Raw genomic sequence first — 26,441 nt, 5'->3', positions numbered from 1 at the left:
ACCCCATTGGTCAGCGCGGCCCGTGGTGGCCGCAGCGAGGCAATCGAGTGTGATTCCCTCTGGTTCTAGTGCGCGGCCCGAGCTTACTCCACAGTAAAGATAACAAGACCTTGCGCGTTTATAATGGGTCACTGTACTATCGGGGTTCACGTAACGTCTTTATTCCTCCTTAGGAGCTTTCACAGCTCCGCGGGGGTGGGGGGCGCAAAATGCTAAACCCACGATTTGCTAATTGTTGCTAAGGAGTCAGAGCTGACCAGCTACTGCCGGGAGTCTCCGGACACGCTCGACTCCTGACGAGCCTAGAATGCACCTGATTTTGAGNTGGCCTATTGCTTTAAAAAAAAAAAAAAAAGACAACGCTGGTTATGGGACGCCATGAGAGAAAGACGGGGGTTAAAACATGTCCTTCGCATTCGCACCATAGTGGGGGCGGGCGCCGATTAATGATTTTCCGGATGCGTCTCCCTGCCAAAACACCACTTGGCGCCACCCAGGAACGGCAGAAGCCCCTTATCAAACCACGTAGCCCTTCTTCCTCCCTTTCCTCATGCTATTTAATCTGGAGTATTTAGTAAGCCTCCCCACTGTTGCAGACAGACAGCGTAAACTGACACAGTCGCCTCAAGAGAGACTTCTCCTGTAATGGCGCCTGCGTCAGTCACTAACATGGCGGACATAGTCGTGCGCGGCGCAAACGTCAGCACCTCTACCCTAGCCGCTCAGAAACAGCGGAGGAGAACTAGGCCGTGCTCACTGATTGGTCCAGAGGCGGAGCGTGCCGGTCCGGACGCTCCCACAGAAGCCAATCAGGACGGCGAGAGACGGAATTGGCCGCTGCGCCTCCTCCCGAGGCATGCTGGGAGCCTGGAGGACTAGCGAGGAGGAGTTGAGAGAACGGAGCGGACGCCATGGCGACCAACATCGAGCAGATTTTTAGGTCTTTCGTGGTCAGCAAATTTCGGGAAATTCAACAGGAGCTTTCCAGGTAAACGCTTCCCAGTCTCTTCTGCTCTCAAGGGACCGGTAGGGCCCCGTGTAGCTTTCCATGGCACCCTTCTTCGGAGACGCCGTCGTTCCTCGCCTCAGGCCCCGCTACAGCCCCGCCTGGGCCTGGGATCCATTTTCCGGGCCCTCCCCCCCCCCATCCGCTCCCTCCCTTCCCAGCGAGGAACTTCGTGTTTTTTGAGGTAACCCCAGGCTCCTTCTTGTAGAACCGGGTTATGATGCTCATTCTTTCCCGTTTGGTCATCTCTTACCCTTTACTCGTAGGCCTGGTTGTCCACCAGGGACGGGCCTAGTTCCTTACTCGGCTCCTCCTCCGCCGCCGCGTTTCCCCTCCCCCTCTCCGCCTCCGCGGATTTCGCCGGCCGGTGCCTCTGACCGGAAAGGGTCTCTAACGGCCGTTTCTTGAGTAATCTTAAATCCGCTTTATTATCGCAAGCCATTCGGGGGGTCGGGGTCCTTTAATTAGATTATTTGGGCCCTCGGGTCCTGTGGCCTCCACCAGGCAGCGTTCTAATGGATTAGAAATGGAAGCGAAAGCTCCTCAAATTCATGTTAGGTACTTTGACAAAATATTGGAGGGGGAAGATGGAAGAGGATTTTTGACTTCACAGTTTCTTGATTTGGCGAGCGGAATATGTTTGCGTTTACGTCCAATTTAATTTTTTTGTTGTTGCTACTTCTGCCCAAGTTGACATATACGACCAACCGGCTACTTTTGCCGTTACGCTTAGACTTTACGTAGTTTACCCTTGGTTTCAAAATTTGAATGGAAAGAGATTTCGGAAGAAATAGTTGTTTACTGAGAAAGGAAAACGGTGTTGGTTATGATGTTACGTGGGCGTCTTTTAGTATTTTTGCTTCATGTAACGTAAACATTCCGAGTTTAAATGTTTTTTGCCAGTTACATTTCGAAAGTTTAGAGTAAGAGCATGAATTTGAAAACGCGGTTTTGTAAACTAAGTGCTGAAATTAACATAGGGTTATTGGGGCAACGGTCTAGTATCGCTAAGATGATTTTCGGCAGGGTATATTAAGTAGGAAATATATACGCTCGCTTATTTCATTGCTGTTTAAAATTTTGTTAGGCCGTTAGTGACTTTAGATGATGAGAAAAGACAAAAGGAATATAATTTTCTGAAAATTTTAATAGTTTCATCGGACAGTTGTGTTTACTTATTGTAGTGTCTTGTTTTTATACCCCTTAAAAATCCGTTTTTGTATTTGAAAGAAGTATTTTACTGTAAAAATTTTAGAAAAAATAAAAACTGAGAAAGTTGGAAAACCGCATAATGTTCTTTCATTTTTCCTCCTGTATGTACAGATGCATATGTTTTGTGAAGTGTGATCATCTTGTGTTGTTTTTTCACCTGATGGTGAACGAATTTTTGTCTTTTGTCCCATTCTCAGTTGTCTTTTCGGACATTTTTTAATGGCTCCATAGAACTCTTTTGTAGCAAATGTATTGTTGGATATTTAGATGGTTTGAAATTTTCATCCCATTTCAGTAATTGAGATGAATTGTCTGATGGCTTTAAGGTGATTATTGTAATCTTTTTTTAGTTACAGTTCTCTGATTTTTAAATCCATGGCTTAGTAGTAAGGTGATTCATTATGTGTAAGTGCTTAGGAAAAGGAAAAAAAAGCTTCCAAAAGTCTAAAAAGAATATTAGATAAACTTATTATCAGGAATGTTCAGTTTCTTGTCAAAGAAGTAATTATCAGTCTGAGAGCAAAATTTTCATTATTATTTCAGTGAGTTATATTTGCCATAGTTTTTTCTTTGTATTTTTACAATAATTTGGGTAAGGGGCTGACGTTTAAGTAAACTAAGTTATTTATTGAATATAGATGGTCGTTAAAGTATAAGTTCTGGTTTTGAATACCAGCTTTGCTTCTAGTAACTATGTGAACTTTGGTTTCTTCTCTGTGGGTCATTTTCCTCATTTGTAGAATCAGAGTGACAGTGCTAATCATAGAGTTTATGAATTAAGGAATGTAGACCCATGACTCTAATTAATAGTAAGTGGTAATTATTGTGTGACTCCTTATAAAGCCAAGTGTTCTAAATAACATTTAGTTAACTACTGATTTTTTTTTTAACCATCCAGAAATTTATCAGGTAGTGGAGCATAATTGTTTGATCTGTTATTTTAGTAGACTTTAATTAAATCGTGTTGAAATTATTTTTCAAAACAATTTTGTTATCACACAAATAATAAAAATCACTAGCTAAATGACATGACTCACGTCTAGATTCTTATGGCCCTGTGAATTGAAAACACATTAAGTCATCTAAATTTATTGTTCGTGAAATAAAATCACTTGTTTTCCATGAGTTTTTTTGAACATCAGAAAATACTAGGATTCTTTACAGTGGGTAAAAGTTATATAAATGTGTTTTTCTTTTTAAATTTTATGGCATTTCAGTGTTTTAATCAGTCTAAACCTGATTTGAGGCTACAGTTTGCCCTTTTTACTTAATGTGTCTATGGTAACTGTTCCTTGATATTGTTGTAGCTGATTGTGATCCATGTACAGATGGTTTTATTGTGGCTCTAGCTTCTATCATAATGTTAGGTGGTATATTTTTCTTTGGATATGTATTGTGATTAGTAGTTTTTCTCCTCTGAGATAAAAATGCAAGTAATCTGAATATGAAACTGTTTAGGCTTCTGGAAATACTGTATATTTTATAAGGAGCTTAGAAACCTGTTTTAAAGACTTTTTCTTAATTTTTACAGTTCTGAAAATGAAGTTATTGTGTAAAAATGAAAATGTTCCAACTTTTAGTAGATAGAATGAAGGAAGCACCATTGGTGGGGAATATCCTCTGAACGAAATACAAAAATGGTTATTTTTGTAAAATACAAAAATACTTTAATCGAGTTACAAATATTATATAGTATGGTAAAAGTATTAATGAACTTTGATAACTTTTCTTGTCAAGTGGAAGGAGTGAAGGCCAGCTCAATGGTGAAACAAATACTCCTAATGAAGGAAACCAGGCAGGTGATGCAGCTGCCTCTGCCAGGAGCCTACCAAATGAAGAAATAGTTCAGAAGATAGAGGAAGTACTTTCTGGAGTCTTAGATACAGAACTACGTTATAAGCCAGGTAAGCTGGAGATAATCAGCATCTTAAAAACTAAGGTTTTTAGCTAGCTAACAGTATTATTTCTTTATTGCAGGGTATTTAAAAATAGACTGAAACTTCGATAAATTTTAGTCTATTTACTGACAACATTGTTTAAATTTTTCTTTGAAAATGTGGTTGTACTGAAACGTGAGCATTGATACGTGTTTGCTTTGCTGCTGGAATGTAACTTTATTCTATTCTGTCCTGTGCCTCACTGCCAGGATTTTAAATGTGGGTTTTCATTGAGCATTGGTGTAAATGTCAGTTTTGGAAGGTGTTGGAGCCTGGACCAAATCTGTAATGATTTTTACGACCCTAGGAGGAGGTTTTAGTTTAAAGCCTAAGGTTAGAGATTGCCTTGTTTTTGCATCTAGTTCTCTTCAAAATGCAGTGGATGGAAAGGAACCATTGCCTTGATATTTAGTGTTTTGGAAATTAAATGATGCTTAGAAATGAAAGACTTATGATCAAGCACAAAAATGACTCTTCATTTAGTGTTGGAAGTGGAGGGATGGTATGGTTTTTTTCTTATTTTTAAATTGTTTATGACATAAGATCTGGTAAAAAACAGCATAGATTTCAGCTATACTTAGATTTATGGCTGTAACAACTGTTTCTTGGTTGAAGTATAACTTGGCTAACTAGCTTTAGGTGCATAATAAACAAGTAGTAGAAAGAAATTAGTTTTGTTTTAGAATAGGTCTTATCACATGTTGATTCATCTTCTCTATTTTTTGAGAGAGAGAGAGAGAGATTGATTGAGCACTAGTGGGGGAGGGGCAGAGAGGGAAACGCAGAATCTGAAGCAGGCTCCAGGCTCTGAGCTGTTAGCACAGAGCCCAACATGGGGCTTGAACCCAAGAACCGTGAGATTAGGACCTGAGCTGAAGTCGGATGCTTAACCAACTCAGCCACCCCTAAGTTCATTTCTGAGAGAGAGCCTAAACAGGAGAGGGTCAGAGCCATGGGAAGAGAGAATCCTAAGCAGGTTCCACACTGCCAGTGCAGAGCTCAACTCCGGGCTTGATTCCATGAACTATGTGAGTTCATAACCTGAGCCAAAATCAAGAGTTGGGCATGTAACCAGCAGAGCCACCAAGGCCTCCCTTCCCCATAATCTTAGTGGCCTGGATTTCTGATGAGCTTTTCTGGGGTCACTAAAATTTATCTAACAGGATATTGATTGGTATTACAGGAACTTTACCTGCTTGTAAAGTAGAAAAGAAGTTATTTTCTATTTCAGAAAAATGCAGTGATTTTAAGTTAAATGTAAAGAGGTAGAAGAGTTTCTTTCCTAAATGATTTATTTTTTAAGTAAAAATGTTAAGATTGTTTTCATAATTTTGGAGGAGTGTTGGGGGGAAAGGTGTTTATTAGAATGTAACATAAAGACCATACTTTCAGGGATCATTTCTATAGTTCGTTACTAGAATGTAACATAGGTGTAATGAAATAAAGTTCAAGTTTCGTGTTGATGCTTTACATTAGTTCAGCCCTTCATATACTACATAAAAGCAATCATTAGCATTTGCTGAGGGCTTACTATGTGTCAGTTCAACGTACTTTGTATATTTTAACTCTTATTTTGTCCTCTAACTTTAGGAGACAGAGTGTCAGTAATTTGGCCAAGTCTATTCATCTAGTGGGTGGTGATTGATTGAGGGTCCAAAAGCAGATACTTTCTTCCAGAGCCAGTGCTGTGTTGCTTCCTGTATGAATAGGGGTTATAAAATAGTCATAAAAATTATTTAATGGGTGTATTTTTTATAGCAATTTGAATTTCAACAACTGATAATACAAAATATTCTTTGATAAGTGTAGTTTGAAAAAAGTACTTTGTTCTATTTTGAGAACTGGAGAAAATAGTTTTAAGCTTTTTAAAAAAATGTTTTAAAATATTTATTTTTGAGAGAGAGAGAGCGCGTGCGAGCATGAGTGGGGGAGGGGCAGAGAGAGAGGGAAACACAGGCTCCTGAAGCAGGCTCCAGGCTCTGAGCCGTCAGCACAGAGTCCAGCGCGGGGCTTGAACTCCCAAGCGGTGAGATCATGACCTGAACCAAAGTGGGATGCTCTGTTGACTGAGCCACCCAGGTGCCCTGAAAATAGTTTTAAACTTAGCAGAACACAATTTAAGTGTCAGGTTTTTGTGATTGATTGAAGTTGCTGATAATTTCAGGCTTTAGTTGTAGGAAAAAAATTTGGAAAACTTCAGTCTTCAGGTAATCGGTTTATAGAAAGTGGTTTATGTAGTAACTTTAATGAGAAGTGTTATACAATGGTATTTTTAACTTGAAACATAAATCTTGTTTATGTGATTTATCTAAGTTTACTTTGGGGAATGTTTGACAAATTACAATAAATTTCCTTTACTTTCAGACCTGAAGGAGGCCTCCAGAAAAAGTAGATGTGTGTCAGTACAAACAGATCCTACTGATGAAATTCCCACCAAAAAGTCAAAGAAGCATAAAAAGCACAAAAATAAAAAGAAGAAAAAGAAGAAAGAAAAGGAGAAAAAGTATAAAAGACAGCCAGAAGAATCTGAATCAAAGGCAAAATCACATCATGATGGGAACATAGATTTAGAATCGGATTCCTTTTTGAAGTTTGATTCTGAACCTTCAGTGATGGCACTAGAGCATCCTGTAAGAGCATTTGGCCTTTCTGAGACCAGTGAATCTTCTGCAGTTGTGTTAGAACCTCCTGTGGTATCAATGGAGGTATCAGAGCCACATACCTTAGAAACTCTGAAGCCAGCTACAAAAACCGCAGAACTGTCAGTTGCATCAACATCTGTAATTTCAGTGCTGTCAGAGCAGTCTGTGGAAGTCACGCTGGAAGCACCCATGACAAAGATTCTGGATTCCTTTACAACGGCACCAGTGCCTACTACAACAGTAGTGCTAAAGTCATCTGAGCCCGTTGTAACAATGTCCATGGACTATCAAATGAAGCCTATGCTAAAATCTTTGGATACCACACCTCCAGAGCAATCAAAGATGTTAGAACCTCTGGTAACAAAAGGGCTAGAGCCATCAGAAACCCTCGTGGTATCATCGGAGATACCTGCTGAGGTGCACCCTGAGCCAAGCACATCAACAGCAGTGGATTTTCCAGAGTCGTCTGCAACTGAAGTGCTCAGATTGCCAGAGCAGCCTGTAGAAGTACCATCGGAGATCGCAGATTCATCTATGACAAGACCACAGGAGTTGCTGGAGTTGCCCAAGACCACAGCGTTGGAGCTGCCGGAGTCGTCGGTGGCCTCAGTGATGGAGTTGCCGGGGCCACCTGCGACCTCCAAGCCGGAGTTGCAGGGGCCCTCTGTGACTCCAGCGCTGGAGTTACCTGGGCCCTCTGCTACCCCGTTGCCAGAGTTGCCAGGCCCCCTTTCTACCCCAGTGTCTGAGTTGCTAGGGCCCCCTGCGACAGCAGTGCCTGAGTTGCCGGGGCCCTCTGTGACATCAGTGCCACAGTTGTCGCAGGAATTGCCAGGGCTTCCGGCACCATCCATGGGGTTGGAGCCACCACAGGAGGTACCAGAGCCACCTGTGATGGCACAGGAGTTGCCAGGGCTGCCTGCGGTGACAGCAGCGGTAGAGTTGCCAGGGCAGCCTGCGGTAACAGTAGCAATGGAGTTGGCCGAACAGCCTGTGACGACGTCAGAGTTGGAGCAGCCTGTGGGGATGACAGCGGTGGAACATCCTGGGCAGCCTGAGGTGACGACGGCAACAGGGTTGCTGGGGCAGCCTGAGGCAGCGATGGTGCTGGAGTTGCCAGGACAGCCAGTGGCAACGACAGCGCTGGAGTTGCCAGGGCAGCCTTCGGTGACTGGGGTGCCAGAGTTGCCAGGGCTGCCTTCGGCAACTAGGGCACTGGAGTTGTCAGGGCAGCCTGTGGCAACTGGGGCACTGGAGTTGCCTGGGCAGCTCATGGCAACTGGGGCACTGGAGTTCTCGGGGCAGTCTGGGGCAGCTGGAGCCCTGGAGCTTTTGGGGCAGCCTCTAGCAACAGGGGTGCTGGAGTTGCCAGGGCAGCCTGGGGCGCCAGAGTTGCCTGGGCAGCCCGTGGCAACTGTGGCGCTGGAGATCTCTGTTCAGTCTGTGGTGACAACAACGGAGCTGTCAACGATGACCGTGTCGCAGTCCCTGGAGGTGCCCTCGACGACAGCGCTGGAATCCTATAATACGGTAGCACAGGAGCTGCCTACTACATTAGTGGGGGAGACTTCCGTAACAGTAGGAGTGGATCCCTTGATGGCCCAGGAATCCCATATGTTAGCTTCTAACACCATGGAGACCCATATGTTAGCGTCCAACACCATGGACTCCCAAATGCTAGCATCCAACACCATGGATTCCCAGATGCTAGCGTCCAACACCATGGATTCCCAGATGTTAGCCTCTAGCACCATGGACTCCCAGATGTTAGCAACTAGCTCCATGGACTCCCAGATGTTAGCAACCAGCTCCATGGACTCCCAGATGTTAGCAACCAGCTCCATGGACTCCCAGATGTTAGCAACCAGCTCCATGGACTCCCAGATGTTAGCAACCAGCTCCATGGACTCCCAGATGTTAGCAACCAGCTCCATGGACTCCCAGATGTTAGCAACCAGTTCCATGGACTCTCAGATGTTAGCAACCAGCTCCATGGATTCCCAGATGTTAGCTACCAGCACCATGGATTCCCAGATGTTAGCAACCAGCACCATGGACTCCCAGATGTTAGCTACTAGCTCTATGGATTCTCAGATGTTAGCATCAGGCACTATGGACTCTCAGATGTTAGCCTCCGGCACCATGGATGCCCAGATGTTAGCATCTGGTACCATGGATGCCCAGATGTTAGCATCTAGTACCCAAGATTCTGCTATGTTGGGTTCAAAATCTCCTGATCCCTACAGGTTGGCTCAGGATCCTTATAGGTTAACTCAGGATCCCTATAGGTTAGGTCATGACCCTTATAGGTTAGGTCATGATGCTTACAGGTTAGGGCAGGACCCCTATAGATTAGGCCATGATCCGTACAGACTAACTCCAGATCCCTATAGGATGTCACCTAGACCCTATAGGATAGCACCCAGGTCCTATAGAATAGCCCCCAGGCCGTACAGGTTAGCACCAAGACCCTTGATGTTAGCATCTAGACGTTCTATGATGATGTCCTATGCTGCAGAACGTTCCATGATGTCATCTTACGAACGCTCTATGATGTCCTATGAGCGGTCTATGATGTCCCCTATGGCTGAGCGCTCTATGATGTCAGCCTATGAGCGCTCTATGATGTCGGCCTATGAGCGTTCTATGATGTCCCCTATGGCTGAGCGCTCTATGATGTCAGCTTATGAACGCTCTATGATGTCAGCTTACGAGCGCTCCATGATGTCCCCAATGGCTGACCGATCTATGATGTCCATGGGTGCCGACCGGTCTATGATGTCGTCCTACTCTGCTGCTGACCGGTCTATGATGTCATCGTACTCTGCAGCTGACCGATCTATGATGTCATCTTACACTGCTGATCGTTCAATGATGTCTATGGCAGCTGATTCTTACACCGATTCTTATACTGATACATACACGGAGGCATATATGGTGCCACCTTTGCCTCCTGAAGAACCTCCAACAATGCCACCATTGCCACCTGAGGAGCCACCAATGACCCCACCATTGCCTCCTGAGGAACCACCTGAGGGTCCGGCATTACCTACTGAACAGTCAGAATTAACAGCTGAAAATAATTGGCCTACAGAGGTACCAGCATTACCTCCTGAAGAGTCTGTATCGCTTTCTGAACCTTCTGTGAGTCAAAGTGAGATTTCAGAGCCTTCAACGTTGCCTGCTAATTATTCAGTACCAGCATCAGATCCTTCAGTGTTAGCATCAGAGGCCGCTGTGACTGTTCCAGAACCACCATTAGAGCCAGAGTCTTCGGTTACATCAACACCTGTAGAGTCTGCTGTAGCAGCAGAAGAGCAACAAATTGTTCCAGAGAGACCAGTGACTTACATGGTGTCTGAAACTCCCGTAATGTCAGCTGAACCAATTGTATTAACATCAGAACCTTCAGTTATGTCTGAGACAGCAGAATCCTTTGATTCCTTGAAACCTTCAGGACACGTTGCCTCAGAGGTATCTCATTCCCTCCTGGAGCCAGCCGCAACTAATCCAGAGCCATCACAGAGCACTCTAGAGCTGTCAGCCGTGGCTGTCTCAGAGCTACCAGCTGTGGCTGTCCCGGAGCCACCAACTGGGACTGTTCCGGAGCCCCCAGCTATGACTGTCTTGGAGACTCCGGCCATGGCTATCCCGGACCCAGCAGCTGTGGTGGTCTCTGACCCAATAGCTATGCCTATTCCAGAACCACCCACAGCTGAGGCTGTCCCGGAGACTGTGGCCTTGGCTGAGTCAGAGCATGTTACCATTTCTGTGCCAGTTGTTTCTGCCCTGGAACCTACTGTGCCTGTCCTGGAACCAGCAGTGTCAGTCCCTCAGCCTAATGCAGTTGTTTCAGAACCATCTGTTTCAGTTCAAGAATCCACTGTGATAATTTCAGAGCCTGCTATCACTGTCTCAGAGCAGACCCAGATAATACCTACTGAGATAGTTTCAGAGTCTACACCAATGATACTGGAGTCTGATGTTATAAAAGAACTGAATTTACTATCTGGTGATCAAAATCTTGCTCCAGAGATTGGCATGCAGGAGATTCCCATGCATTCAGATGAAGAGCCACATGCTGAAGGACACCTGAAGAATGACCCTTATGAAAGTGAGCATGGTACAAATACAGATTTTAATGTAAATAATCACCTGGTTGCTAAAGGGATGGAACATGACACAGTGTCTGCTGCCACCACTGGTGCCGTTGGTGAAATTGGAGAAGGGAATATTTTATCCATCAGTGAGACTCAACAGTGCATACTATTGGACACCTGCTCTAGTGTTAGTGAAGCTGATGGAGGAACTCTGTCTTCTGCTGGTCCCTTTGCTCTTGAACCTGATGCAGTGGGAACTAGTAAGGGTATTGAGTTTGTTACAGCATCTGCTCTCACTTCAGTTAGTAAATATGATGTTGAAGTATCTTTAACCACTCAAGATACTGAACACGACATGATAATTTCCACTAGTCCCAGTGGTGGTAGTGAAGCTGACATAGAGGGACCTTTGCCTGCTAAAGACATTCATCTCGATTTACCATCTAATAACTTTATTGGTAAGGATGCAGAAGGACCATTACCTATGAAAGAGTGTGACCAGACACTAGCAGTTGCTCTCAGTCCTAAAGAAAGTAGTGTAGAAGATAAAGAAGTACCTCTTCCTCCTAAAGAGATACTGTCTGATTCAGGATTTTCTGCCAATATTGATGAAATTAATGAAGCAGATTTAGTGAGACCATTACTTCCTAAGGACATGGAACGTCTTACAAGCCTTAGAGCTGGTATTGAAGGACCTTTACTTGCAAGTGAGGTTGAGCGTGACAAAACTGCTGCCAGTCCAGTTGTAATCAGTATACCAGAAAGAGCTTCAGAGTCCTCTTCAGAGGAGAAAGATGATTATGAGATTTTTGTAAAAGTTAAGGACACACATGAGAAAAGCAAGAAAAACAAGAATCGGGACAAAGGTGAGAAAGAAAAGAAAAGAGACTCTTCATTAAGATCTCGAAGTAAGCGTTCCAAGTCTTCTGAACATAAATCACGCAAGCGTACCAGTGAATCTCGTTCTAGGGCAAGGAAGAGATCATCTAAATCCAAGTCTCATCGCTCTCAAACACGTTCAAGATCACGTTCAAGACGCAGGAGGAGAAGCAGCAGGTCAAGGTCAAAGTCCAGAGGAAGGCGATCTGTATCAAAAGAGAAGCGTAAAAGATCCCCAAAGCACAGGTCGAAGTCCAGGGAAAGAAAGAGAAAAAGATCAAGTTCCAGGGATAACCGGAAAACAGTTAGAGCNGCAGCCGCACCCCCAGCCGCCGCAGCCGCACCCCCAGCCGCCGCAGCCGCACCCCCAGCCGCCGCAGCCGCACTCCTAGCCGCAGGAGAAGATCCAGGTCTGTGGTAAGGAGACGGAGCTTTAGTATCTCACCAGTAAGATTAAGGAGATCACGAACACCTTTGAGAAGAAGGTTTAGCAGATCTCCCATTCGTCGTAAACGATCCAGGTCTTCTGAAAGAGGCAGATCACCTAAACGTCTAACTGATCTGAGTAAGTAATTTTAAAATTTGGCATTATAAAAGAGAATGATATAAATCTGTATTTTCTGATCTTTGAGTCAAATGGGATATATTGGGTTATTGTTTTAGGTGAATATTTCTGTCTTTAAATTTCCATATAGTTGACTTTTGGGCAACATGGGTGTGTTTAAACTGGATGGGTCCACTTATACATGAATTTTTGGATAAAGTGTTAGTATTGTAAGTGAATTTTTCTTACAGTTTTCTTAAAGTTTTCTTTAGCACACAGAATGTAGTACGTGTACAAATATGTGTTAGCTGTTTATGTTATCAGTAAGGCTTCTAGTCAACAGTATACTCTCAGTAAAGTTTTTGGGGAGTCAAAAGTTCTATGTCATTTTCAACTACAAGGGTGTCAGTGCCTTTAACACCTCTTGTTCAAGGGCCAACTGTAATTAGATTATGGGTTTTAGAAAATGTAGGGATAAGTAAATTTGTAGTTAGAGTTGAAAAGACCTGTTTTGAAGTATATTAGAATCAAGGTACAAACCATACTTGAATGTTTTAGTTTGCTTGAACTGTTTCTCATAACCAAATGGAAAGTAGAAGTCTAGTTAAAGATAAGGCTAGTATATGCTGAGCTTGTTTTATTATTGTATACGAACATAGATCCTTGCACGCAAGCCTAAAATTACAGTGTGTTTTTTAAAAATAAGTTACATGTTTGAAAATGGCAACACAGGGCTGTTAAATGTGTGCAAAGGTAATTCTGATTGGTATGATGGGTAAAGAAAGTGAATAAGGGGATTTTGTTGGTGGGGAGTTATTTCTTATCTGGGTGGGTGATACCAGCAAAATAAAGTTAAGTTTGTTAAAATGATTTTAGTATTTTAATAATCTGCCTTTTAAAATAAAGTGCTGTAGTTCCCCTTGACTTCAGAGGTGTGCAGGGATGATTAAAAGTGGATGGATAGTGCATGACTACTTGCAATAATGGATAATTTATCATTATTTTAGTAGATTGAACATTTCCAGGTCAGGGTTGTCTAAAGAAAAAGACCCTCACAGAGCATTAAGGGAGAATTTATTCAGTTCAAAAGTTGAGTTGTTTTTTTAAAATTTATTTTTAGAGAGACCGAGTGTGCACAAGTGGGAGAGAGGGGCAAAGGGGGAGAGAGAATCTCAAGCAGGCTCTGTGGTCAGCACAGAGCCTGACACTGGGCTCAATCCCATGATGTTGAGATCATGACCTGAGCCAGAATCCAGAGGTGGACACTTAACCAGCTGAGTTACCCAGGCGCTCTGAGTTCTTTTTGGTTCAGTAGAGGAGATGTGGATAAAATGCATGTATGTCTCATTTACCAAATAGTAACTTGCCAAAAAGAGCATAAGGTGATGACTACCTGTATGGTTAAGGCACTTGGGAGCACACTAGAGAGGAGTTTTAAATTCTGGCTTGTTAGAAGAGGTGGCACTTGAACTTGGGCTTAAAGAATGATTTTAAAACGTCAGAAGGAAAGTAATTGTAAGGGCATGATACTTTCAGTAAACAAAGAGGGCTGTGCAGGTGTGTGTGAGAGTGACAGGGTTCCGTGTGTGAGAGTGCAGGGTTCTATATAGAAATTTAGCTATTTTGTATAGTGTTTGGATGGGAAGGCAAATGTGGAATTAATAGGGGCATTTGCTTAAAAACTGACCTGAAGAGTGGTTTGATCAGAGCTATATGTTAGGGCAGAAAATCGGTGCCTTTAATTTTGTTAGTATATAAGATTTTAGATAAAATGTATTTAGTTGTATAGGAAAACTGCTTATATTTTTCCTCTTCCAGATAAGGCTCAATTACTTGAAATAGCCAAAGCTAATGCAGCTGCCATGTGTGCTAAGGCTGGTGTTCCTTTACCGCCAAACCTAAAGCCTGCACCTCCACCTACAATAGAAGAGAAAGTTGCTAAAAAGTCAGGAGGAGCTACCATAGAAGAACTAACTGAGGTAAGCTAGACAGAATTTGTTTACATTCTTAAATGGATTATTTCAGTGATGTTGACTCTGGAGCGTGCCAAAACCCGAATTGTGGGCTGAACTGATAATGGCTGGCACCGAGTGGCCAAAACCCGAAATACAGATGTGGCAGCGGCAGAAGCTCTGTTTAGCAGGCCATTATCCGGGATGGCTAAGCTCCGCTAGCTAAAAGTTACTTCCCATTACTTTTGCTTTCCAGTTTTAGAAGCCAAACTGACTGAGGAGTGGGACGGTTCGTTTGAATGGAGGAGGTGTTGAGTGAGCAACACGCAGAAGCTCGCCTACAGTTTCGTTTCCATTCACGACGTGTTCACTGATCGCCACGAGTGTACTGCATATACGCAAAGACACAGACAATCTTCAGAAATGATCTTTTGCCACCGGAGCTTGGAAATTAATGAGAATAGCTGGCCATTGCCTGAAAGGAACTTCTTACGCATCAACATTTCGGGTTTTGGCTGTTTGGTACCAGCCATTGGTGATAATGGCCGGCCATTATCAGTTCTTCCTGCGGTTCGGGTTTTGGCAGTAACATATATTTTAGACACACTTACTTTTGTTTTTAAGAATTTGATCTTTTCAATTGAGGCTTTTTTTTGGCTTTGTTTTGTTAATATTATTATTTTTATTGTTTTTTTTTTTTTTGGGAGGATGCTGAAATACTGCTGCTAGGATCCAGAAATATCACACTGTTTCATATATTGAAACTTGTTATTGGCTAGCCTTATGCCAGCCTGCCACTGTTAATATATTCTGTTCCCCTTGGTTACAGGCTTGGTATACTGTGTGTTTTTTGGCCAATTGAGCTTTTTATCCTATTGTAACATTTTCAATTGATAATGGATGTGACAAATTCTACTGCTTGTATAGACAAGTCCACCCAATTTACTCTGACCTTTTTATAAAGCCAGGTAATGGAGTCTATTCCTTAGCTTCTCAGGAAGGAATTGACTTTGCTTTGTGTGTCAGACCTCATCAATTAACACCCTCTCCGTCATGCCTTATTTTCCATTCTTGAGTTTTGTTCCTTTAGAGACTCAACCTAGAACACATTTATGGAGAGATACATTACTATCTAGCCCAACTGTACATGTTTCAAAGTTTTTATTTTGCCATGCATTTGAGAGTTCATATAGTTTTTAATCTGTTTCCTCACTTAGATTTACTGCAGTATGAATTACAACTTTTTTTTTTAATTTAAGGACTTAGTGAAGGCTTCTATTACTTGCTCATCAAATCTAAGCTCCTTATCTAAAACGCTGTGAACACTTAGTGTTTTCCTGTATGTTTTTAAGCCTCATTTTCAGCCCTCTTGTTCCTTCTAAAGTTTCTCACCTTTTTACCACCATCTAACTAGGATGATTCTCTTTTTTTTTTTTTCCCTGCCAATCCTTGTTCTTAACTATGAAAATATGGCTTAGAACTCTTCAAGGAATAGCCCTTGGTTATCAAATTCTGCCTGATTCTGTTTTCTCTTAAGCTTTTATTCTTTCAGCACTTATGTACTCCGTTTGTATAATATCATTTTGCACTTGTTAATTGTGTTGCTCTGTAAAAGCGTTCCTCAATTATTTCATGTGTATGTAATTCTGTTTCTTGAACTAGATTGTAAGCTCCTTGGGAGCAGGGACCATGTCTTCTACTTTTTTTTTTTTTTGTATTCCCTGGACAGTGCCCAGTACAGTGCTCTGCACATAGTAGGTGCTCAATAAATGTTGTTGACTGACTGAACAGCTAGAGTGTGTTTAAATAATAGCTGATAAGCTGAGCTACTTATTTGCAACCTATTGTTAATCTTGTTTTATTTCTGAAAATTGATTTTATGTGGTTTTGATTTTTTAAGAAAACTACATGTTCCACATAAAGTGTAAGATTTATCTTTTGTTTTTATTTTTTAAGAAATGCAAACAAATCGCACAGAGTAAAGAAGATGATGATGTAATAGTGAATAAGCCTCATGTATCGGATGAAGAGGAAGAAGAACCTCCTTTTTATCATCATCCCTTTAAACTCAGTGAACCCAAACCCATTTTTTTCAATCTGAATGTGAGTATTAGTGTTTATGGTTTGATGAAATAGCATAGGGACTGTTTAAATAAAACAAATGGAATATAATTGTTTTAATTTTTTATTAAATACTATAAGAAACTGTGAACAATTATTTTCAGATTATGTTGAAACATCTGTTGAGATTTAATTAAGGAAATACATTATTTTTTAGATTGCTGCAGCAAAACCAACTCCACCAAAAAGCCAGGTAACATTAACAAAAGAGTTTCCTGTGTCATCTGGATCTCAACATCGAAAAAAAGAAGCAGATAGTGTTTATGGAGAGTGGGTTCCTGTAGAGAAAAATGGTGAAGAGAACAAAGATGATGATAATGTTTTCAGCAGCAATTTGCCTTCTGAGGTAAGTAAGAGGAATATTGTGGTTTTTTTTGTTTTTTGTTTTTAATACCTGAATCTCCCATTTTATTGTTACTTTATATCTGATTTGGCTTCTGTTTCACTCTTCTTAGGGCCGGGTTAAACGGCAGGGCCGGGTTAGACGACAGATGAAACAACCCGCAGCTTCTCATTTGACAGTAACTCGATGCAATTCACTTTGTGGAACCAAGCCACAAAGTGAAAAGCATCGAATTGCAGAGAACAGTGTTATCACATCCCTACCCAACATTGGGCCCTCCTTGCACTTATGGGAAGGTAGCCCAAGGTACAACTATTTAGCTTCCCGTTTTGCTTCGAGGCTCTATAGCTCTAGATTTTGGTGGTAGCAAATTTACTGGGTGGAGGGATTGAGTAGAGAGAGGCAGATCCTCAGGTTCAACACAAGAACTGGATTGGAAAAGGTCACTGTAGGCTGATGTGTGGGCATCTTGAATACGTAACTTAGCCCATTGCCCTTAAATAATGGTTTCTTACTATCTCTTTGGGTTGTTTGTCAGATAGCCTTTAATTTTAATTATTTTCCCTTCCCCATGCTACCTTGGCCCTTTGGAATTCTTGTGTTTAACCTAATGCTCAGCCTTGGTACTCCATTTCCCTTCTCCTTCCCCTCTTTGCTACTATTAAAAGTTGGAGAAGTGGAATTGACACCTTGAAATTGCCATGAGGCTATAGTTGTATCTTGTCAAAATGACGCAGTAATAACGCCAAGTGTCAAAACAACCCCATTAAAATGCTGCCTGATTAAATAATGTGCTGCTAAATATAGTGCACATGAAAACAGCAAGACTGTATATATATGTAAATATATATATATATCTGTATCTTTGTATGTATCTCTGTATCTGTACCTTTGCTGTATCTTTTAATAAACAGTTTACTTTTATTTAACTTGTTGTGCAAAATCACGCTTGGGGGATCTGGGAGGGTGGAGACTTACTAGGGGGGGTGGGAGTTTTAAATGATACTATAGACTAGTTATCACCGCTTGCCCTTGGTTCCAAAGCCCAGACATTTGTCCAAGGACTGGACTAGATAATCTGATACCCTTAAAATGTGGGACTTCTTCCCCACTTCTTTTCTTGCAGTTCTGGGATACGTAGGTCAGAGAGACCTGTTCTCTCCACCTCAGGTTCCTTTTTTTGGCCATATCTTCCACTAAACACCTTCATTATTACAGATAAATAAATCCTGTTGTTTATAAAATCAGAAAGTGAACAGAACCCAAATCAGAAATCTTTTGATAGTATTTTTTTCTCCCCTGAGCTATTCACAGGTGACATTTTCACTGTATTCTTTTGATTGGAATTTTAAGAGAGAGCACGTTCTATACAGTGAAGCTGGACACAATAGTTAACCAGTGCAACTTATGGTCACCAGTGATGGTCTATATTCAGTAGTTGAAGCAAGTTATACTCGCATCAGTAAGGAAGAGCTAGCTGATTTGGACAATATTTTAGTAAAATCAGTTGAGTAAGCCCAATTGCTAATCTCCAGATTAGGCTACCTGCACATCTCAAGAGGGAAAAGTTAACTGACATTTGCAATTGACTTAAATCTTGTAGTTGCTAAATATAAATCATGATAAGAGGACTGAACAGATTTAGAAATTCTGATACATATGCTTAGTAATTTGCAGATTAAGCATCTAAAAGAGTTGGGTAAAACTCTATTAGGGCGATTATTTATGTCAGAAATATTTTTCAGCCGAGTAAAGCCACATAAATATTGAAAAGATCCAAGGGATAATCCTGGGAAGTGATCATAAGTATTTTAACGGCAGTCGAACATGTGGGAAGTGCTTAGTGAATCCTGATGACTGTTTCTTTTTAGAGACTTTATATATATGTGTGTGTGTGTGTCTGTGTACACACACACACACACGCGCGCACACACACACACACACACACACACCTCTGAAATTCAGTACTCCACCATTTTCAGTTTTAACACTGTCCCTGTGGTGCCTTAGCCTTATCTGTCATCAAAGGTAGTTGTCAGATTTTAATTAAAAGTTGGGGGGAAATCCTGGGGTGGGGGGGGGAAGCTGGGTATTCAAATTTGTATTAAGCAGTCTTTCATTAAAGCAGAAGAGAAAGGTCGGAAGGCTAAATAAATGAAACGGATTTCTTCTGTGGGAGGATATATACAACTCTTTAATACCAGAACTCTTTAGGCTAGTTTCTTAGATCAGACTCAAAAAATATACAAGTTAATTTTAAGCAAAAACAATCAAAATTTTAGAAGAGAAAAAGTATGGTTTTGTTTTGCTTTCAGGTCTCTGTATTTTTACCTAACTATAATAGTAATCACCCAGAGGAAATGGTCACAGTATAAAATGTTTAGTCCTAATTATTTAGCTGTATCTTGCAAATACATGTATTTGTAAGATTATGTTTTACATACCAGTGTTTGTGGAATACTATTGGTGACATTTTATGGGAGTGTTGACCCTTTTGATTTCTCTCTGGGGTTGAAATAAAGGTTTTTATAGAGTAAAAGGAAAGTTCTTTCAAATTGTCATTGTTTTAACTGATTAGTATTTGTTTTTTTTAACCTGTCAGTCTTTTTTATTTTAATAAATATAAGTGGAGTTTGTGGTTTTTTTAGTCTTGAGCATAAAACATTTAGGCAAAGACCACAGATTTGATTTCAGCTTTGCTGTAATCCTTAACCCCACCAATTGTCTTGCACATGAGTGCTCTCTGACATAAACATGAGTGGATAGATGTGGATGGATCAACATAAATCCGTATCTTATGGAATATCAGCTCATCAGACTGTGCCTTACTGCCATAGCATCGTCTTCCTACCCAGAAGCCAGCCAGCACCATCCTCAGTAAGGAGTGACTACAGAACTTTGACCATATTTGTGTGAATTTGACTTAAACAGTGAAATCAAAAATGGTGCAAAACTAATATTTAAAAAATTGTCCTTGGGGGCATTAGTTCTTGGTAGTAAAGTTAGAGGCTTATTGGATAGAAGATTTAAATGTAATCTTTGACATAAAATTTCCTTGGGTTTACTATTAATCATAAATTTTCAGAGGTCCAGAGGTAGCTCTCCATTAAGGTCTAGTAATTGCTTACATGTTAAGATGATTTTTGTCTCAATTGCTTGGTTTGTTTTATTAGAAAATATTTCTGCTTCCCAGTGGAGCTCCAGTTCTCTCAAGTATAGAAGTTCCAAATTTATACTTGAGGAAAGCCAAGTTCTTGGGATAAGATGTAAATTTTAATTGAAAATTAAACACATGGATCCTGGCAGTGCTAGAATGGTTCAATACAGCCTTGTTATTCATTCTTTTTTCCTTAGATTCTCCTGGGTGATTAACATTGAATTTCTTTGAACAATTTAGTAGGTTATCTGTTTTTCATATCTAGTTTATTTAGATTAAATGTGTAGGAGTTATACTAGAGAATTCTATATGATGTAATAAAAAGTTTGTAATTCACGTTTTAAAATCAAACCCGTGACAACGGCGGTATTCTGTATTTCGAGTGGCTTTTGTTTTTATAGTTGTCTTTTTCCTTTCTATATGAACCTCTCTATAATTTATGTTTGCTAAGTATTTTAAGGTCCTATTTTATATACAATTCAGATACTTTTTGTAAACTTTTTTTAATTTAAGAGTTTTCCTTTTATACTGTCAGGTTTTTAAAAAAATTTTTTTTAACATTTATTTTTGAGAGACAGAGTGAGCGGGGAAGGGGCAGAGAGAGAGGGAGACACAGAATCTGAAACAGGCTCCAGGCTCTGAGCTGTCAGCCCAAAGCTTGTACCCATGAACTGTGAGATCATGACCTGAGCCGAAGTCAGACTCTTTACCAACTGAGCCACCCAGGTGCCCCTATAGTGTCAGTTTTAAGATACCTGTAATTATTCAGGTAGAGAGTAATATAATTCATATTATAGGGCTTAATTTTCCTTATCTGACTCCATCCTAATAAATCTCTTCAGCCTTTTAATACCCTTTAATTGACTTTCTAAGGAATACTCCTAAGATATTTGTTATGTTTATGTAAACAACTGGGTTAACAAAAGGGGGAAGTAAGTTGACTTGGAAGGGTTTTAAATGAGGAAGATACAGAAAAGACATGATTATAACTTAGGCTGTGAAATGCATATTACATTATTTCATTATTCCTGACACTTTTGGATTACAGAAGAAGTGACCTGTGTTGCTCTAGTAGAGAAAAGAAATAAAGTGGACAGGTTTTTAATAATACAAGAACTGGAATTGGATACTCTTGTGCAGATTTCAGTTTTTAGAACAAGTCCTAGGGAAAAGGAAAATAAACATTTTCCCCAAGTTATTAGAATTATAGTATTATAATTAGACTTTACATTAGATAACAGTGGAAACAAAGGGCTTGTTGATGACAACTTAATAATAGTACTCTGAAATTTAAGATTTTTTTCCTCCTAGTTTTAAGAAGGGCTTTTTAACATCATTTTGGTACCTTAAACATAATTTATTTTTCTAAGCAACATTGAAAGATGGTTAGGGCTCTGAAGCTCTACCACACAGTATGCTCTACTATATACTGTTGATATATACACATAACCATATAGTCCAATGCAGTAGTCAGTAGCTACTGAAAAATCAGTTCCTTAATTGCACTTGCCACATTTTAAGTGCTCATTAGCCGTCACTGTAGAAAATACTATTGATCAGTGTTCTAATGGATGTTACGATATTTTACGAGTTTTACTACTGATATGTAACATTTGGTCTAGTCCTTGAATATTAATGCTTTCAGGGTTATATTTGCCTTTTTATGCATTATTGCATATCTTGAATTACCTTGAAAACCTGGAAACATGCTTTTTGTTTCAAACTTTTGAGGATCCTTAAGAGATTAAGATAATCCTGGTTCATTTTATTTTGAGTATGTTTTTCACACTTAAAACTAAATATAAAATTAATAGTAAGATTAGTATCTGGTTATAAGGTTTGACATGGAGTTGGAGCTCTCTTGGTAAGCCTGTTGAGTGAAGTTGTTATTCAGGAAAATAACTAGTAATTTTATATGAAATAAATTTATTTTGTTTATTTATTTTGAAATAAATTTATTTTAAACATCAAGGATGCTATATTAAAATTTTTTTCAGAGTGAGATGTGAATTTAACAAAATGTTACTGAGATTTGAATGAAGTTTCATCCTGGGGATAAATGATGAGGCATTTAGGTTATCTGCTTAAGGACTTAAAAAATATATGAAGATGTGTCATCAGAAGGAGGGATTCATAGATAGGTGTGTATTCATTTGTTTCCTAATTGGGAAGAATTTTATTCTAGAAAAGTTGGAAGCATTCAGAGCCATCTTTACATTTTCATGGCTAAATTGATAGCTGGAAATTGGGGATCAGGGCTTGGAGTGGTTGGTAGATCGATTTTCCACATTATCTCCTCTAAGCTTAGACTTTTTAGAATAAAAGCCTATTATTTATACCTAAACATCCTCAAAGATTCATAGAATGCTACTCAAAGTAATTTGGACAAGGTTAATGAACAGATATAATTGCTGGGCTTTCAAATTACATAGATAATCCTATCTGACAGTTTTAGGAAACATGTAAGGTAGGCCAAAGGAATGTAAATTTTGGCCTGAGATATTTGGGTTCCCATTTATTTAAAGTCCCAGAAGATGATCAGAATTATCTTAAAAGTGAAAAGTGAAGACCCTTAGTTTTTTAGTGTTTGTGACTGCTTAGATTATGTTTTTTTATAGGCCCTGGACATATTCTAATTAGTGGGGATAATTTACTACATTGACTGTTAAGATCCTTAATGGGATCTATAAATAGTCTGTTAGGCTATTACAGAATGAATTTAGTTTTGCTTTCGTTTTAAGAAGGCAATACATAAGAATCTATGTGGAAGAAAAAAATGTAATTTTGCTGGAGGAATATTATGAGGTGATTTAGCAAGATAATGATGGAAGAATAAGGGATTCTGAAGGTAGAAAAAGGAAGACTGGTAATACTTCTGCATGAGGCAGAATTATTCTCTTATAGTCATACACCCTTCTCTTCTATTTAGTTCTTTATTTTACAAGAAGCATTTCATATGCAGTACATAGTTAAATTACAGGTAGCCTTTAGCTTTAAGAAAAATCCTTAGCTGTTGATTTATCTTACTTCCTTTTATTTGTCCTATCCATGCAGTACCTCTAATCATTCTTTGCATATGAATATAAGAACTTTTCATGCCATTTTCCAAAAATGAATTTTCTTGGGTGAAATCACAAGAAAATACTAATGGGTTGTGTTCAAAGAAAAATAAGTAATAAGAATGGGTGAGTTGATACAAATCAACATGAACTCTTAACATCAGAGCAAAGAACATCAAATACTTACTTGATGTGTTTTTCCTTTTATGGTTGAGTCTTCCACAAACCTGATAAATTGAGGATTTGTTCTTTAAGAATATTTCTGGAGATTATGAAACATTTTAAAAAGTTAAACCATAAAGTCACCTCTGCTTAGCGTAAAGTTTTTACAGGTGGGTTATGAGCTGAAAAGGAGGACCTAAGTCACTTTAGACATACATTTTAAATGTGTTGGTTCATGTCGTTATGTACCTCACAGAGCTCTCTTTCAGTTTGGGTCATAAATATATATAAACTGAAAACAAAGGAGTCGTTTATGTATATAGTAAATATATTCTTTGAAGAAATGGCGTTCTTAAGACCAAACTGTATCTCTCAGCAACTGCAAGAAGGTGAAAAGAGGTACACATGAGTAAAAGATCAACTGACCTGATAGTGGTTTTCTGCTTGCTTACCTAAGACCCTTTTTGCTTCTGAACATTATGCTAAAAAGAAATAGGGTAAAATGAAAACTGCTAATGAATATAAGATTAATAGTTCCAAACAGTTCAGAAATTATCAGTTTTTAGTATATGACTTTTGTAAGTGAAGGCTAGAGAGTTTTAAGTTCTTTGTGCAGTTTTCGGTGATAGTAATTTGATACAGTAGAAAATAGGAAATTTGAAGTTCAGATGTTGGGTTGAGTTCAGCTGCTGCCTCTGATACTTTGTAACTTACCTTAAATTCATCATCTGCTTTCCAAGGTTCCTTTACATTTTGGCATCTTTTCTATACTTTATAAGATTATTAATATGTAAGATGACTATCTCATTTTTGATATGTAGCAACTAAAGATAGGAGCACTTTTTAGAATTTAGGGGGTCTATCATAATTTGAGATAATTATCTATGTTTTCTTTCTTAGCCTGTGGACATCTCTACAGCAATGAGTGAGCGGGCACTTGCTCAGAAAAGACTCAGTGAGAATGCATTTGACCTTGAAGCCATGAGCATGTTAAATCGAGCTCAGGAAAGGGTATGTAGCAGTTTTAATGTCTGCTAAGTGAAAATTTAACTGATTAGATGGTTGTGTCATAAAGTCTGTGGCGTGCTGTTGAAATGTAGGTCCTTAAAAATTAAAGGAAATAAGTAATTCATTTTAAGTAGCTTATTTTAAATGAAAGTGATTTGGGACATAGTCATTCAGTCACTGTTTACTGTATACTGTGTGGCAAGAACTAATGTTAAAGAGAGTTAAAATAGAAGAAAATGCCCCACTCTTACAGAGTTTGTAATCTGGTGTATAAAAGTACCTATGTGCCCATTTTAGCTCTGTGAGATATAGGTACTATTACGATTTCACATTTTCCAGCTGAGGAAACTGAGTAACGAGTGGTTAGTTAACCTGTACATTAACTGCATTGGAATTAAAAAAAAGTGATTAGGCAGTCTGAGTCCAGAGTCTATACTTTAACAGTGGACAGCTTTTCCATTTTCTTCTACATTCCCATGGTAGATCTATATAGAAACAACAAATACATGTTCAGACAGGTAAATACACTACCTGACAATACCAGCGTTTAGTAAATATACTTTGAAGGACTGACAACTTATTTTTTAACCATCACAATAAATGCTGGTGATTGTTTGTAAAGAAACATGGTGATCAGTTTTTAAAGAAAGCTCCTTAAGCATGCCTCTTGAATTCTGGATTTCTAATACAACAAAGAATGTAATTAATTAAAAAATTCAGGTGATCATAACATTTATTAGATTGCATATCCATGAGGTACATAAGCAGAGGGCAGGGATCCTGTGCTGTATAAAGCTCTTTCCTACATTCATGTATCCATGTGCTATTTTGGAGAATGAGTATTATAGTTAATGCTTTTAATTGTTAGAGGTACATCTCAAATCTTATTATTAATGGGATCCACTGACTGTTATGAAAGTGCTTCTTTTAAGAAAATATTTTTAATACATACAAATTCATCAAATTGTTTTAAAAGTTGAATATTTAAGTCTTATGTAGACTATTCAAGAACTAAATAAAACCATTTCATTTAGTGAAATAAACCAGTGGCATTTTTGACTAGACAAGTAATTTTATTTAGTTAATTGAGGCGTCTTTTTTTTTTCTTCAGATTGATGCCTGGGCTCAGCTGAACTCCATTCCCGGACAGTTCACCGGAAGCACAGGAGTACAGGTTCTGACACAGGAACAGTTGGCTAATACTGGTGCCCAAGCCTGGATTAAAAAGGTACACAACATACGCACGTACAAAAGTGTCCACGTACAAAGTTAAGATTTTTTAGAAAATGTCTTATTAAAAATGCTCCAAGAGGCCAGTGACTTTAACCGAAGTTCATGAGTAAATTTGCTATGTGTGCATACTCTAGGATGGACACTGAAGATGGACCTGATTCATGAGACAATGGCAAATGTATAAATACGGCTCAGGAGCCACTCCGTTGATATCCTGAAGTTATTTGTTATTGTTGCTGCTGGTCTTTTTGGGGGTGGTTTTTTTAAAACCGTGTTTTGAGTGCTAACAGTGTATCTCAGGTGCTGTTCAGAATGTTCCACAGTTGCTGTTGGACTACTAATCTAATGATTTCAAAGCAGTGGTTCTCAAATTTTTTCTCCTCATGGGATACTTTATTACAGGTTTATTTTTGGTGGATCACTGCCCCCAAGAGCCCTCTTACCACCCAGACTTTCATTTCTCTGTTCCTCTGTCCTTTCCCCTTCTTTAGTGCCTGTGCCCTCTTGTAAGCTCTCTTGGCCCTTATTTCTCACCCCTCTGGTGATCTCCAGCCCCGATCCCTGTGGCTGTCAGTTGCCGGTCATAAGCAAGTTGGTTGGGAGGCCCCAGTATTAGCATTGCATGTGGTGATCTTGCCTTGGGACTGGAAGGCTGGGGCGGATGGCTGGACTGTGCGGGTGGGGGGTGGCGGGCAGTGCTGAAGGGGTGGTGAAGGGGGCGGAGTGGGGATGGAGACTGCTCTCTGTGGACCACCATGTAGGCCCTGGAGGCCTCTGGTGATCCACAGGCTCAATTTGAGAACCACTGATCTCCTGACAAAACAGGATATGTAAGACCTAAATTCAAGGGAGAGGACGGACGCCTCGTGCTGTGAAGATGTAGGTGCTCCTGGTTTCAGATTCCTGCAGTGAGACTGTGAACTCCACCTACGGCTGCCTCAGTGTTGGGGGAGTCTTAGGTGCTTAAGAAGGGCTTTCTAAAGAAATGCCTTCTGGTGAAGGGGCGTGGCTTGGTTGGATGGGTGATGGGACATTTGTTTCAGGAGTACTGGCAGCATGGCAGTGACACGGGGAGGCTGCGTGGTC

General features: G+C 39.9%; 1 protein-coding gene and 1 pseudogene across 1 annotated transcript in view; both read left to right on the top strand.

Annotated features, from left to right (window-relative positions):
* The first annotated feature begins 873 nt into the window (after positions 1–873).
* SON (SON DNA and RNA binding protein) overlaps positions 874–26,441 on the top strand; it is a 33,075-nt gene continuing 7,507 nt past the window's right edge. Inside the window, 9 exon segments of the mRNA XM_077765493.1 lie at positions 874–988; positions 3,956–4,122; positions 6,520–12,087; positions 12,090–12,341; positions 14,139–14,299; positions 16,229–16,375; positions 16,551–16,739; positions 24,015–24,125; positions 25,234–25,350. Coding sequence (XP_077621619.1) covers positions 912–988; positions 3,956–4,122; positions 6,520–12,087; positions 12,090–12,341; positions 14,139–14,299; positions 16,229–16,375; positions 16,551–16,739; positions 24,015–24,125; positions 25,234–25,350 — 6,789 coding nt within the window. The 5' untranslated portion in view covers positions 874–911.
* LOC144232676 (small nucleolar RNA U3) lies at positions 5,532–5,683 on the top strand (annotated as a pseudogene).

This window comes from Crocuta crocuta, unplaced genomic scaffold, assembly GCF_008692635.1.
Source record: "Crocuta crocuta isolate KB4526 unplaced genomic scaffold, BGI_CrCroc_1.0 scaffold84, whole genome shotgun sequence".
NCBI classification, from domain to species: Eukaryota; Metazoa; Chordata; class Mammalia; order Carnivora; family Hyaenidae; genus Crocuta; species Crocuta crocuta.
The sequence above is the reverse complement of the archived record's forward strand: the minus strand, read 5'-3'. Positions and strand labels throughout refer to the sequence as shown.